The 15,016-nt window shown below is 47.1% G+C and overlaps 1 protein-coding gene across 1 annotated transcript in view; it reads right to left on the bottom strand.

Moving 5' to 3' along the window:
* The window catches only part of LOC119393330 (synaptic vesicle glycoprotein 2C), a 163,280-nt gene that overhangs the window by 20,441 nt on the left and 127,823 nt on the right, over nucleotides 1-15,016 (bottom strand). Inside the window, exons 3-6 of the mRNA XM_037660297.2 lie at nucleotides 11,404-11,740; nucleotides 10,490-10,637; nucleotides 2,532-2,712; nucleotides 29-180 (exon numbers count right to left, since the gene is read on the bottom strand). Of these exons, the coding sequence (XP_037516225.1) occupies nucleotides 29-180; nucleotides 2,532-2,712; nucleotides 10,490-10,637; nucleotides 11,404-11,565 (643 nt within the window). The 5' untranslated portion in view covers nucleotides 11,566-11,740. The remainder of the gene's footprint in view (nucleotides 1-28; nucleotides 181-2,531; nucleotides 2,713-10,489; nucleotides 10,638-11,403; nucleotides 11,741-15,016) is intronic.

Raw genomic sequence — 15,016 nt, 5'->3', positions numbered from 1 at the left:
ATGGACTAGGTGGGTTATCGTCGTGTACCTGTTCTGGGTATGAGTCCCCAGGCCATGACGGACGTGAAGACGCCGCCGATGGCCCAGAAGAGCAGTAACCAGCAGAGGTTGCGGCCACGATGTTTCTTCAGCAAGAACTCGGCGTAGTACGTGAATACGATGGGAATGGAACCGCCCACACTATGGAATAAAACAGAAAGTAAATGTGTTTGCAAGAGAGAGATAGCTAAGAATGAAAGACGCGAATGAGGGAATGAGGTAAGGGTGTGAGGCTTTGTTAGGAGGTGCTAGGATGATCATGAACAGTATCGCAGAAAGAGAATGACATGAGAATGACATAAAAAGAATCTCGAACTTAGTTTTTCTCTACATATTTTTTCGTGCAAAAAATAACAAAGGCATGTGGCTTTATTTCGTAGTATTTGATATTCTAAATGGCAAGGGCGAAAAAAATTTTGTAGACCATTGGGCACACGAGCGAGTGCTGGTTGCCGAAATTAGGCAGAGTCACATTATATATTTCTTGAGTTCTTTGGGTTATTTGTTATAGTAAATATGAGGCCTGACAGCCTCATATTTACTAGCCTTGTTTCCGGCGTGCATAGTTTAAGTAGCAGCTCATGTTAAAAGAACTTGTTGTTGGGTTAGTTGGTAGATCACTTTCAAAAATAATTAGAGCGCAAACACACTCACATTCACACACGCACACACACCCACATACAAGCACCAAACACATACACGCAAACGGCAGGAGTACGTGTTTGGTGCTTGTATGGGGGGGGGGGGGGGAGGCGTGTGTGAATGTGCCGTGTGTTTGCGCTCTAATTATTTTTGGAAAAGCTGCTCATGTTGCTGCCTGTATTTGGTTGCCATCTTTAGCGTCACATGACGACAAATAGACAGCTAGCAAATAAGTAATGTGATACACTTCCAAAAGGTCAAGCGAATTCCCATTGTATAACCTGCCATTCTATACACGCAATAGATTGGGTGACGACAGGAAAGTCGCTCTTTGTAAAGTACCAACAGTTTAGAAAGGTCTCAATTTTGTTCGTTCACTTCTGAATTTTGTAATAAGGACAGGCGGCATTTAAAACGGCAGCAATTTCGTTCAGCTTTTCGTGCACAAACTACTTCCAAATCACTTTAATTCCGAATATGCACATATCTGAATATTTCACTGTCCAATGCTGTACCCGAAACTGAGCACGAATAATACCGTGACGGTAGCGACACAGACAACGCACACGAGAGTCGAGTGTGTATTGTGTCTGTGTCGACGTTGTGTCGTGGCGTCGTTTGCGTTACGCTTGCGCTTGGCTGCAGTCTATGACGTACCGACAAAGCGAACTAGCAAACCTACTTGACTTCTCTGTATCAAGCACAGAAAGGCATATTTTGTAGGGATGGACGAATAGCAAATTTGAGGTTCGAAGCAAATCCGAAGCGAATAGTGATTTGGCCGAATAATTTCGAATCGAATAGTTCGAATAGTACTCACCACATAATATTAAGAAAAATGAGCATTTTCGTCATGACCCTTGCACAATATTTTTAAGAATTGGAACTAGGTATGAGTGAATGTCACTTTTTTGTTTTGAAATGAAGTGGAAGAAACCTTGAATAGCATAAAAATTTGAATTGCAGTAGGGTGCAAGCTATAAGTGGTACAATACGGTACAATTTAAAAATTATTGCACTTAGCGCATATAAGCCCATATAACACGCTTTTAAACTTAAAAAAATATGTACACTTAACCTTGAAGTGTGGCTTCGCGGCAGTGCAGATTTCTTCTGGGGAAATAGTTTCACGGTACAACAATCCGATGCTGCAGTGAAACCATCTTTACAAGGGGTTATGTGCGGTCAAACATAAATATATTCGTTCATTTCGAATACTTCGACATTTCGAATAATCTAAATTCGTATCGAAGCGAATTCGAATACTTTAATATTCGAAACGCCCGAATATTCGCCCATCTCTAATATTTTGTCTTGTTCAAGGGAATAGAAAAAATGTTCTCCCTAATCATAACAGAACTGAACGACCTCATCCGAGGTTCGCGCAAGAAGGCGATCGACATGTTTAAACGATTTATACATGCGCGTAAAGGTGTGAGAATGTCATCCTGACAAAAAGGAGGAGAATGTGAAGGTCAGCCAGATGCACGTCCGGTTTGCCACCCTACACTGGAAGAGGAGATTATGAGATGAACAGAAATAAAGAGGAGCGAGAAAGATGCCATCAATGCCATCGGTGTGCAACACGTGCGGTTGTTCATTAGGCCTACAATAAACCAATGAGATTAGTCGATCTAAAAAAAAACAAAACAAAAAAAGCAGTATAGCAACGCCCGCGTCACTGTGCTATCCCGCCGGTTGAAGGAGCCATTTCTCTTACAATGGCCTAAGGTATGGTTCGTTTAACACAGTCCGATGAACAGCGCGTTCGAGGAGAAATCTTTACACATAAAAAACACCTCAATAATATAGCCTTAAACGGGGTCTTCGTACAGGTTTCAGGGACTCACCCGATGCCCGAGCAGAGCCTGGTGACGGTGAACAGTCCGTACGTGGGCATAAAGGTGGTGATGACCGAGAACAACGCGTTGGTGAGCAGCGCCGATAGCAAGGTGCGCCGACGACCCATCTTGTCGGCCAGGTTGCCCCACAGCAGGCCGCCGATCATCATGCCGATAAAAGACACGCCTCCTGCGACAGCAGATACATGGTTTCAGTTGACTGACTCTGATTACTTGGGTCGACCGACCGACCGACCGACCGACCGACTGACCGACGAAAAGACTTTAACCACACGAACACAAGCGCCGACTCACAACTGCAGTTTACTCAACAGCGCAGAACAGCTATATAAAAGCACGTGGCTACACAGAGCAAAGCAAAAACCAAGCAAAAAAACCAAAGCGAAACATTACCCATTAAGACACATTTCTTTATGCTGCAACGCGGCTGAAGGAAAACTGATACATGAATCGTTTTTTATTCTGAATATGCCATGCCTCGATTACGGTTAGCGGTTTGCTACCCTACACGTGCGCATTGCTACCCTGCGCTGGAAAGAGGGAAGGCGAAACATAAAAGAGATGGAATTTGAGGAAAGCACATATTTTGAGTCCATGAACGGTTTCAGACACCTGTCACACTCGGCAACTGAGGTAGCATTCTGATCGCTCTCCGTACCAGCGAAGGGCACGGCCGCTGGGATTTTCCATAGATACTTGCTTCTGACGACGGTATTGAGCCCAACCGTTTTTCTGTCATTTAGAGAGGGCATCGCGGGGCGTTGTAACAAGAACAACGGCATCGAAGGTAATCAATAATCTCTTCGATTTCGCAATACTTCGCTTTGCACATCACCGACTTCAATACGAGATGCCCAAATTAAGTTTTAGCCTTCCTCTCGCCTCCCCCCACCCAAGAGCAAACGTAATCAAAACATAATGCATACCGTATTTACACGATTGTAGATCAATTTTTATCTAAATTTCAAATCCGAAGTTGGGGGTCGACTTACACCGAAACTAGTTTCGGTTATAATGTTGACTTACAACCGAAACCGAAACAAGCGAGTAATCAGGCGTGCTGTGATGTGCTTACGATACTATGTTTACGTTCCGTCTCTACCTGTAACACATACTGTATTTTCTCGAGTACAACGAGTACCCTTAGCAAGGATTCGCGGAAAATGTTTTAAAAGTGATCCCTGCGTTTTGTCGCAAAACTAGCTTTTCTGCATAGCTTTAAGAAACTGCCGTGAAGCCACCTTTGCACACCAGAATTCGAGTTGGTTTTCTTCAGCGACATGGTAAATAAATTTCGTTTATGAAACGTGCTCACGCTTTTCCTCACATATACCACATATCACACACGCCACTGATCCGATTACCATGCGCCACCTAAAAACTTTCTTGTAAAAAATTGAGGGACGCTTAAGCTTCGCCTTTAAGAGCTGAACGCGATAGCGATATTCTGTTCCTACTGCGCAGTTCGAACACTACGAGGGTTTAACAGAATGCGCCCACTAAGGCGTGTGCCTTATGTAATGGGTAGCATGCTTTAAACCAGGAGCAATTATGCGCGAGAAACTTCTTCGAAGTTGCGATGCACCCACTACGTGGTCTTAAGGGAATACGCGCAGTAATGTGTGTGCCTTTTGTAATGGGTGGCTGTCTTTAAACCACCAAGTCGTTATGATATTGACATGGTGTGACGCCCTATGGCAATGTACACTTGTACCACGCAATACTACTGCAATATTACATCTCGTACTGTGACACCTGTATACAGGACGCGTATTTTTGGGAAGCATGAAAGTTACTTTCAGTGCAGCTCCAAGCAGAGGCGTGGCTGTGTGAACCGTCAGCACTGAGCATAGTTGCACCTTGTAATTGTATAGCTCTACCCTTTTTTTTTTGGCGAGTATGTAAATAGTCTTGACTTGCAAGGCAATAAAGAAAAAAAAAAGAGGCGTGGCTGTGTGGTAGAACACCTGCTTGCCACGCAGACGGCCTGGGTTCGATTCTCATTCGGACCCAACGTTTTTATTATTTATTTTATTTGCAGCTTTTTCGATTTTTCGGTCACGGACATGATGATGATTTTTCGCTCACAACCAACGGCCCCGACGCCGACAGTGCAATTTCTGCGATACGAGCTCTTTAACGCTATCGCGTTAAAATAATTGCATCAGTGGTACAATCAGTGGTAACAAAGCTATAAAACGACAACAAGTGTTCATTAATAAACAAAAAGGTCACGATGTTGTGCGCGAAGAAGCATGCTAGTGTTTTCACGAAGTGTTTCAGGTGTCACGTACTGCATTCCGTTACACGCGGAATAGTTTACATCGGACAGTCTGGGCGATGTATTAATGAACGGATGCGGGAACACAGTCTGGCCGTTAGGGGTAAGGATGGTGGGCTCCTAGATTTCCATTGCAGGAGCAGCGGTTGCGTAGCGCAATTCGACAAAGTTGGAATCGTGGCTAAGTCAAAAGACAGAACAGAAAGAGAAATCATGGAAGCTTTTTTTCATAAGGCAGCATAATGACAAGTGCGTCAGCACGCCTTCTATTTCACTTTCGCACAGAAAAGTTGAGTTCCTGGATGGTTTCGCTTAACTTAAAGGTTTCTTCGGTCTTGTTTTCATTCTATGTCATTCTTAGTGCATCTAGTTCAACATAGTTTATCTAAGCCGAGTTGTGAATAGTTGTCGGTGGTTGCTTCTTCATATGTTGAGCATTTTTACCTGCGTTTCTCGTTTGTTTTTACGCTTGTCGTTTTATAGCTTTGTTACAAGGATTAGAATCTTCTCGTGGTTTGAGGGACACGAGGTTTTTATCTATTGGATCGTGCCACTGATGCCGTCATTTTTACAAGCAAGTTTTTAGGTGGCTCATGTTAATCGGATCAGTGGTGTGTGATATCGTTGTCACTAGAAGCGGCTTGTCTTGTGATCGGTGCAAACGAGATGACATTCTGGTTATGCATACGCGTGGTTCTTGCGCATTTATGATGCTCGGCACTTTTTCGCATGCGTGTGGCTGTTTTTTCCACGTGTCACTTGCGCAAAAGTGTTCACAGAGGCTGGGTTTGCGCACACGGGTGATGCATTTAATGTCTATGCAAATATGGTGGCTTGATGTTCTCAGAAAATAAACAGTTGGAAGTCTGCACTCTTTCCTGTCTTGTTCTGCTTCTTTCCTTAAGTGCTTGCGCAGTACGCTACCCGTTCAATCCTCTTTTATCTAGTTCGAATGTCCGCGAAATTAAAGATGGGTGGGGAGGCTATGTGTTCGTTTCCACGCTTGATTCGCGTTGCGACACTTTGAGAGCGGGGCACCGGTCGAGACAGAAAACAATGGTGGTGACTTAAGCACTTTTCTCTTATTTCTTCCTTTTATTCTTTCTTTGTTTATTGTACCTTTCTTCCTTGCTTTGCCGTGGTGCTTAGAACAAAACAAACTTCACACGGCATTCAAGTAGATCTTGTCAAAGGCACTGCGCAAAGTCAACAGCGCACGAGTTTTGTTCGGAGTGCCGATCTGTTCGTTATTAGATGGGCCGCTATTTTTCCGAGTCAGTCTTCTTAACGCTACGCAAAACTCTTTTGATATCACGCTTGAAGGATTTTCCTAAACACGCTTAACCCGGAAGTGGGAGCCTAATTAAGGAACACGGCCATTATTGCTCATGGTTTCCGGATGAAGCGAAACATCGCTGGAAGAGACGAGAGAGGGCGCGCACAACCGAGGAAAAGCACGACGATATCTGCGACAGCAGCGCTTGCGGAGGACTGAGCACGTTTCCTTTGCGTAAAAACTTCCGGACAACACTTTAAGAGGGTAGTGGGCTTAGCTGCAGGAAAACGCCATTGGTTTTCAAACCGTCTGTCGCGGAAAAGCAAGTTGCGCGAGGAGATATTACAACGTGCATGCACCAAGGGGCTGTTCTTCACCGTCCTCAAACGAGGCGAGTCCGCTAAGTTCGTTCGAGCGCGCACGTGTTTGTGTATGAGCATCTGTGTTAGATTTTAAAAGGACAGGCAGAGGCGGAACCATGGGGGGCAGGGGGGCACTGCTACCCCCCCCCCCCCCCCCACCCTGCCCGCCTAACTAGAAAGGTCTCGTCGTGGGTGCCGCCCCAGCGAAAAAAGAAAGAAAAAAGAAAATCCTAGTGCCGCGCTTGAGGACAGGATAAAGAGAAACACGAGATTGGTTTCTACTAACTAAGTATTCTCTGAAAACTGTCTTTATTTACTTCGATGGCGATGGTATTCTAAGTATTAGCAGTAGCTACAACTTAAAAAAAAATCCCGTGAAATCCCAATGCCGATGCGCATGTGTGAAGCTACGGATCACAACGTATTTTCTACGTAATTATTAAGGCCATGTTGACTTAGTAAAAGTTTCCGAAACTCGATGTGTCCAATTTCTGGATCCTTCGGGACATAATCTACTCCGTCCTATTTTTACTGTCATAAAAAGAGTCACAGTTCCGCCGCAACGGCGAAGAAATGAATGCGCAATCAACAAATTGGAATGTTATACCAAGTAAGGCTAGCAGCTTTAGAAGCAATATGAATACCAGTAAACATGACCTTGCTAAGTAAGCAGCTGTGCTGTTGTGTTGCCAGATCCATACTAAGATAGAGACTTGACCACCACGACAAGACGCTTGTAGAATGGTGCTGTTGATAATAAGCGGCTTCCGTGTGCAGAGAACCACGCAATCACGCACGCACTTTCTCTCTCTCTTTCAAACGCGCACGCACTCACGAACGCATGCGTATGTAGTCCCATACAGAGCGGACACACACACACACACACACACACACACACACACACACACACACACACACACACACACACACACACACACACACACACACACACACACACACACACACACACACACACACGTTTGTGAGTGCGCGTTGTAAGCGAGGAATGGCGACACGTGCCTTTCTTGTATTCGTTCTTGACCCTCCACCAACAACGATATCGTCGGTACAGGAAAAGAGCGAACGAGAGAAAAAGGAGAGGGTTGTGGAATAAGAAGCGCGCTCTTGCTGTTGTGCTTCGACTTTCTCAGAATCGGTTGAGCGAAAGCTAACGCTCTGCCTCCATGGAAAAGCTGGAAACCTTTCCGGTGCGTGCGCCTATATGACCGTGACAGCAATGCAAGAAGACCTTGGCGTGTCTGTTAAGCAGGGATTAGGAGAAGCACGATTGCATCCGGGACTCTAAGTGGCCGGGAAAGAAAAATAAAAAAGAAATAGGGCTAGATAAGGGCCGCAATGGGAGCGAATATCATAAAGAATAAAGCCTGGGGAACGGGAGTCATCGTAGGTAATGAAGTTGTGTCGCGCAACAAGGTAGAGCACCAGGATGAGGAGGGGGGGGGGGTGGAATGGGCCGGAAATATATCTGCATCGAATAAGTAATCCGAGAACTGAGCGATACGTAGAAAAAAGAAAAGACAAATATACCCGATGCGCATCCATCGAAAAATGAGACTTCCGGATGTTTTTTCACGGTCGATGTTCACGGACCAAGCTGCAATGCAACAGCTACCAATAACTAGGAGGAAGAAATGCGGAAGCACGTAGTACGAATACGGAGACAAGTGGGGGGAGGGTGAAGAGCATGCGATCCCGGACTCACGGGAATCCGCCGAAATGTCCAGAATTGGCCGAAGTGATCGGAGAGCTGCAAAATAAACAGAGTATTTTCGGAGCAGCGCCCGAGGCCACGAAGCCTTAGAGCGCGTGACTCGAACTCGAAGTATAAATAAGATCAGAAAAGATGGGGGGCACAAACTCGGGCACCGAAGAGCAGCCAGATCCGAGGGATGCAAAGAACGCCGGCGTCAGGGTTCGGTCGAGAAAGAAGGCGCTTTGCGGAGCCTGCTGTGATCGAGCCTATAGATACGGGCGGGACGCAGAGGCGAGGGTAGACAGTCGGGCCCGCCCTTAGGTGCTGCAGGCCACGAGAGCGCACAGAAGAGCTAGCCTATGCTGCTGCTGCGCAACGAGCGGCCGGCCGGCCGGTGTAATTATGGCTCCCCCTTACCCCTCCACGACGCGTCGTCCCTTTTTCCACTCCCATTTCACCGGGGAGCCTTCCCAGGGGCTCATATTGGCGCAGCCGTAATCAGCGCGGTAAGGTCGGTCTCGCCGTATCCATCAAACAAGAGCCGAGCAACGAGGTATCATACGAGAAGGAACAAGCAAAAACAAGGGTACGTGCGTGTGCGTACGAAGGTAGTTGCTCTGAGCGGGGATTTGGGAAACGGGGCGGGATTTTGTTCTGAGCGCCAAATGTGAAAGGATGGTCCTGTGATCACGGATAGAAAACCCGCAATCGCCAGTGCAGTCGCGTGTAAATCACGCCCTGCTCGGGCAGCAGAAAAAAAGACACGTAGCTGCGTGGCTCTCACGTGCGCAGCAATAAAACGATGCGGAGCAGGGCACGCTCAGAGAAACATAAGAGAGGAAGCCTGATGGGCAAGTGTCTCTTCGAAGGAAAATTAGCAACAGAAAGTATACGTAGCTAAACAAGCAAAAAATATGGTATAGATAAAAAAATAGTGAAGACGGATATCTGTCGTTTCCGTCCGGTGCTGTTTTCAGGCCCTGGCGGATCGTTTAGGAAGGTGAACGTGTGAGTTGAGGTCGTGAAAAAAAAGGAGACGAGAAGTAGAGGGGGAGGGCTTACGTCGAACGCGCTCTTAAGACTTGAGTGTGGCGCTTCGAATGTTTTCTAGGCTCGCGCAGATTTATGTAATGGCAGCCCGACGTGCTCTGCTTAGAGACGCTACTGTTCGTTTTTCTCTCTGCTATTTTGGTGCTTGGAGAAGTCGAAGTACCAGTAAAGATATCAACTCTATGGTACAACTCAACAAAAGTAGAGAAAGCGCAAAAAAAAATGTTTGGGAAGGAGACCAGGTTTCTTCCTGGTGTATACAAGAAGACTAAGTTTCCGCGCGGAAATGGCTCATTGGCCCCTCACGTCCATTGAACTGGTTACGATACAAGGAGAAATTTATTTGGGTTGCATGGTAGTTTGTTACCGCCCACATTTTTGTTTTTTTTTACCTGGAGCTCAGTGATAACTGGTATGTCACAAGCTTGCAATCAAAACGAGAAAGAGTGGCGGCGATGGAAGCACAAGCGAGATGCTCGTTTTCACTTCCTTTGAGAATTATTTTTCATTTACGAGACTGGTATATTCCATTTCATAGTACATTTTCTGACTGCTGTGGTTGCCGCGCTACGCGAGAAGAAACAAATAAAGACGATTCAAAGGAATAAACTGCGGAGCGCAAGTCACGTGCGGGACATAGAACATAGCAGAGGACAAGCGCTAAAAATGCTGAACAGTAGCCGGAAAGACACTATTAATAGGGCTAACTGCAGAAGAAATGTATCTTAAAGGAATTCATCGTTTGGCTAATTGGTTCATTATAGTAAACTATTTAATTTACCGCTGTGAACCAACTAGCCCAGCAACGAATTCTCTTCAGATTCAAGCGAGGTTGCAGACACACTGTACAGACAATATTGATAAGGAATTTTCACTCTTTTTAGGACTATAGGGATTTGACGCAAGCTGTCGTAAGCAATGGCAGCCCGCAGATTCTGCGCCCGTCTGAGAGATGATGCGCGAAGAGGTTGTATGCAGATACAGTCATACTAATAATAGTATCCGGGGTTTACGTGCGAAAACTACGACATGTTTATAGTCATGCCGTAGTGAATTTCGGCCACCTGGTGTTCTTGGACGTGCGCCTAAATCTAAGTAAACATGCCTTTCCCCTTCATCAAACCCGGGACGTTTGGGTCAGAAGCCGAGCACCATAGCCACTGTACCACCACGACGGCTCGTAATCATACTCAGCTGCAACGATTCATTCATTGGGTTGTCGTGCAACCCTGCGATAACAGGAGAGCGAAGGGTGATCTTTACCGAGCCATCCTTTGCGTGTGTCGTCCATACAGAGCTCGCGTTCGGCCGACGGGAGCACGTAGGCGATGACCATGATCTCGATCGAGTCCGCGGCCAGCGCCAGTCCGCAGACCAGGAATACCAGCCACTGGAACAGGCCTTCTCCAGCCTGTAAACAAAGCATTGTTCAAAGCTCACTTTTCGTAAGGTCTCGGTATAGCTTGCAATACGATGCGCCAGCAATTCCTGTACGCACATGCAGAACGCCAAAAGACATGCCAACATGGAAGGCTACCTGAAGAGGTTTTGCATACCCGACGTACTACACTGGATTACAAGAGAAAGCTAGTTTTTCAGGCCCGGAAATACAGGAAGAATTCGTAGTTCAACACACTGTAAAGTGTGATTGATCAGCTAACACGCACATACGGGGGGATAAAGTAGCAAAATAAGGAACCCACGTACCTGGTAAATAAGGAATACACTACCTAATAAATAGCACGCTCGTGCAGTTTTTGAGGGTTGGGAAAGAAATGTGCTTTGCAGGCATAACATACAGGAATGTTTATACAGAAGCCTGCATGTACCTAGCATATACAGTAACGAACTATTACCAGAAGCACACACAGGTGGGGTCATCAGAGTGTGAAGATTTGGATTGGTACACCTATAAGTGCTGTGGGGCGCCTCTCACCACATGCTAGAGGAAATACACTTCGCGGGGGCCTCAACATACGCCGAAACACCCAGCGATCACAGAAGGTCTGGCTTCGACGGGAGGAAGATTAAACCTCGGCTGTTTGTGTGTCTCGGTGTCTACCTTTAGGGCTGCTGGTCGAATTCCGGAAACACCCAGCTCCCACATATGGCGGCCAACGTGGAACCGTCATTCCGTGGTCTCGGCGATTAGCTCTGGCAGGGCGAGCTGTTCTCACCTGAGCAATGGCATCCTCGTGGAACTGCGACAGGAGTGGCACGTCGGTGTCGACGTAGTCTGTCTCCCGGATGGCCGGTGAGGGCCTGGCATCCTCGGTGTACGATCCGGGGTTCTCGCGGCCGACCAGGGACGCGGACTCGGAGTCCTCGTCCCTCTTCATGGCGGCCGCAACCAGGGCGACGGTTTGAGCCCCGCAGGGACGCCGCTACGGCCCCCTTCGACAGGGGCCAAGCGGCACGCCCGCTCGCTGTCCCTTCACGAGATCCTCCGGGGAAGCCTCTTCTCGTTGGCCGACGGCTGCAGGGTGCTTCCGAAGGAGGGGTCTCTCATCGAACCTGCGACACAGGAGGGCAGATGTGTACATTTATATCATCATCATCACTTACCCATGATCCGTAATCACAAAGACTTCTTACGCTTAAATTTTTTCTTGAAACGAAATTTCAGCCAATCACGACGCTGGACGTCGCGAAGAAATTAGCGAAGCTGGCTGACCAGTGGGAAAACGCACTTACGAGAGAGAAGTTTTGTGAATTTGACCCTTGATTTATAGCAGCTGAGTGTGCTGGCTCTACTCTAGAGTACGTCGCAAAGCATCATTGTTCGACATGAACACACACACACGTACACAGATGACAAAGAGAAATAAGGAAGGGGTAGGTTGACCACTGCCACGGAGAGGGAAACAACGCTTGCCTGGTCTTCAGGAAAGAGGAAATAGAAATAATAATAATTGCTCAGGTTTCACGTGCCAAAACCACGATATGATTGTAAGGCACGCCGTGGTGGGTTACTCCGGGTTAATTTCGATCGTCTGGGGCTCTTTAACTTGCACCCAAGCCTAAGCACACCGATGTTCTTGCATTCCGCCCACATTGCAATGCTGCAGCCGTGGTTGGGAATCGAACCTGCGCCCTAAAGCTCAGCAGTGCGCTGCTAAGCTACCGCGGCTGGTCGAAACAGAAATAGAAGCTGCAGATAGAAAGAAGGCAAGTAGGGAGGAAAGAAATGATCGGATGACAGGCCGCACGGACAAAAGTGTAGAAACAGTAAACAATGACAAACGAAACAATCAAGATACTTCTATGCCCCGAGCATCACCGAACGCTCAGCAATGATGGGTTATGTGGCGGAGAATGTCTGCGAACATAATAGAGTTATCTGACCGGAGGCATTGCGTGTTATGTTTGATGTCGACCGCGGAAAGTGCCTTGCAATCAAAAGTGATGCGTTCTGCAAATATACCCTTTGCTGTTCGTTAACTTAGCTAATATTTGGAGAGAAAGCAGGGGTATCTACTCTTCTACCGGCAGTCTTTTCAGAATGTCGGCAAGGACGCATTACATTTTTTGCTGGAACCATTGTATAGCACAAATAACACGAAAACATAAAAAAACGTAATGATAGCCATGACTTGCGATATGCCGGATCTTCTCTTCTATTCTTTCTGTGTTTTATTTGCACTGCAGTGGCTACAGCAAGTATCAGCAGACTTTCTCAAAGACCAATAAGTTACTTAGGAGTTCCTTTTCGCGTACACTGAACCATTGTACACAGCGGACCACTGTTAAAGGGAACATCGGAGCGAGTGGCGGCCGCTTGGTGCCACCGCCGGCCGGCGACTGCAAAGTGCTTTGCGCAGGCGCAGTGCGCGCTGTGAATGGTGCTCATCCGTCATCCGTTACCGCCTCTTACCTCACGTCGAATAGTCGCGAAGCGAACCGTTCACGTGACGACAGATCACTGGGCACGGGGCACACTGCGCCTGCGCGAAACTCCCTCCAGCCAGCGGCCGCCACCCGCTCCGATGTTCCCTTTAACATTGGACCGCTGTGTACGTAACACCCGGGCTACCCCATCTTTTTGTTTTGTTTTGTTTTATTTTATTTGTGCAATGACGTCTTCACCGAGTGTCGACGAAGCAGCTCACAAACAAGTGGTTTTCACGGTGTACATGTTTCCGCACTTCGACACATTCACCGTGAAAATCCGTGTGACTTCGAAAAGGCGCGAAACCTGCCAAATTTCGTGTTTTCTAATCCGGTGTTCCACTGTTCGGAGCGACCAGCATTAAGAACAACAATAATAATAATAAAAGAACCGTATTACGTAAGTACAAGGTAACGCAACCATACTACAAGCGCTCCATAATTTTTTTCTTTCGGTAGATATGTGTCAAACAGGACAGACTACTCGTGGCATTGTACCAAAAAAAAAAAAAAACGCGCGAAAAATTGGTTCATCTTCTGGCCGTCTCTAAGAAATCTCCTCGGTCTTGTGTTCTCATAACGCATTTTTACTCTGCGCCCCCTATGACGCTGAAACCTTTACGTCCCGTATTACGGGCTTGCACCCTGCAGGCGCGCAAGCGCGTAGCCTGAGACATAGTGATCAGGCCTTCTGCATACACAAGGCCTTTGCTACACTAAGGCTAGTCTTAGTGTAGCCACATTTTCAACATATGACCAAAGCACACGTAAGGCGTCCAGCTCGGTAAGCTGAGGCCGAGTTCCGCCGTTGCCTCACCCGCACACCAGCACGTTTAGCACCCAGGCGAGTACTAAACGACGCGTACAGAGTACGTACAGTGCTGGAATAAAGGCCCATTTACAATTCAATTCACGCGCGCTTAAGTTGCCGGCGTTGTGCGTGCACAAGGGCGCGTAGAGGAAATGCTAAACAAAACAAAAGAACAGATGTGTGAAAACGGTAGCTTCGCGCGGGCTGGCGTAGAAAGCCGCAGCGGCTGTAAACGGCCCGTCAAAAGAAAGCCCGCGGTAGCGTCAAAGCGGTTTGCTCGCGCAACTTAATGCACACGCACGCAGCGATGGGCCACTCACGCGCCAGTCGTAAAAAAAAAGACTGCGGCACTGTGTAGTACGCCGCCGGACCATGACGACCGGCGCGCCCTCTTCTTTAGGCAAAATAGGGAGGTGCCTTTTTTACGCAAGTGCGTACACGGGACCTCGCCTTCCTTTTTCTTCCTTCGTTTATAGCACTCGTATACGTAGGAGTCGTAAAACGTGGTCCCTCCGAGCATCAGCGGTCGGGAAAGTGAAAAGATGGGAAAGGAATTGGGATCATAAAGTAATGCATAGGAAAAAGAAAGAAAAACAGTGGTGAAGAAAACTAATAAACAGTTGGAACTGATCAATAGAAAAAGGGCGAAGATGGCGAAGAATGAGGGGACGAGTGAGAAGCTATTACTCAATGCAAATGCTCTCGAACAGCCGCTCTGTGCATGATTCTGGATAGACACGCTGTTTTTTCCCGGCCAACGTTTATGCTTTCACTGCCTTTCGCGGGCACATGACAGTGTCTGCTGTACGAAAGCCTTCTATATTAATTGTGTCAGAATTTTTATACGCACTTTTATTCTGCACTTTCACGTCCTATTATTCTTAGTGTGATGGTGAGCGCCAGGAGAGCAGGAATTTCATCGTGTTAACGTTATCCGTACGCGGGTAACGCGGGCGTTTTCTTCCGAAAGCTGTCTGCGTAATACAGTGTGTAAGAATACCTAGAACATTGGAATGTGTGCTTATACTTAGGACGAAGCGAGATGCAGTCGGTGCCGCATGATTGCGCCATCTCCTTGGCGTTGTATGAAT

The sequence above is a fragment of the Rhipicephalus sanguineus genome, chromosome 5 (assembly GCF_013339695.2).
Source record: "Rhipicephalus sanguineus isolate Rsan-2018 chromosome 5, BIME_Rsan_1.4, whole genome shotgun sequence".
NCBI classification, from domain to species: Eukaryota; Metazoa; Arthropoda; class Arachnida; order Ixodida; family Ixodidae; genus Rhipicephalus; species Rhipicephalus sanguineus.
The sequence above is the reverse complement of the archived record's forward strand: the minus strand, read 5'-3'. Positions and strand labels throughout refer to the sequence as shown.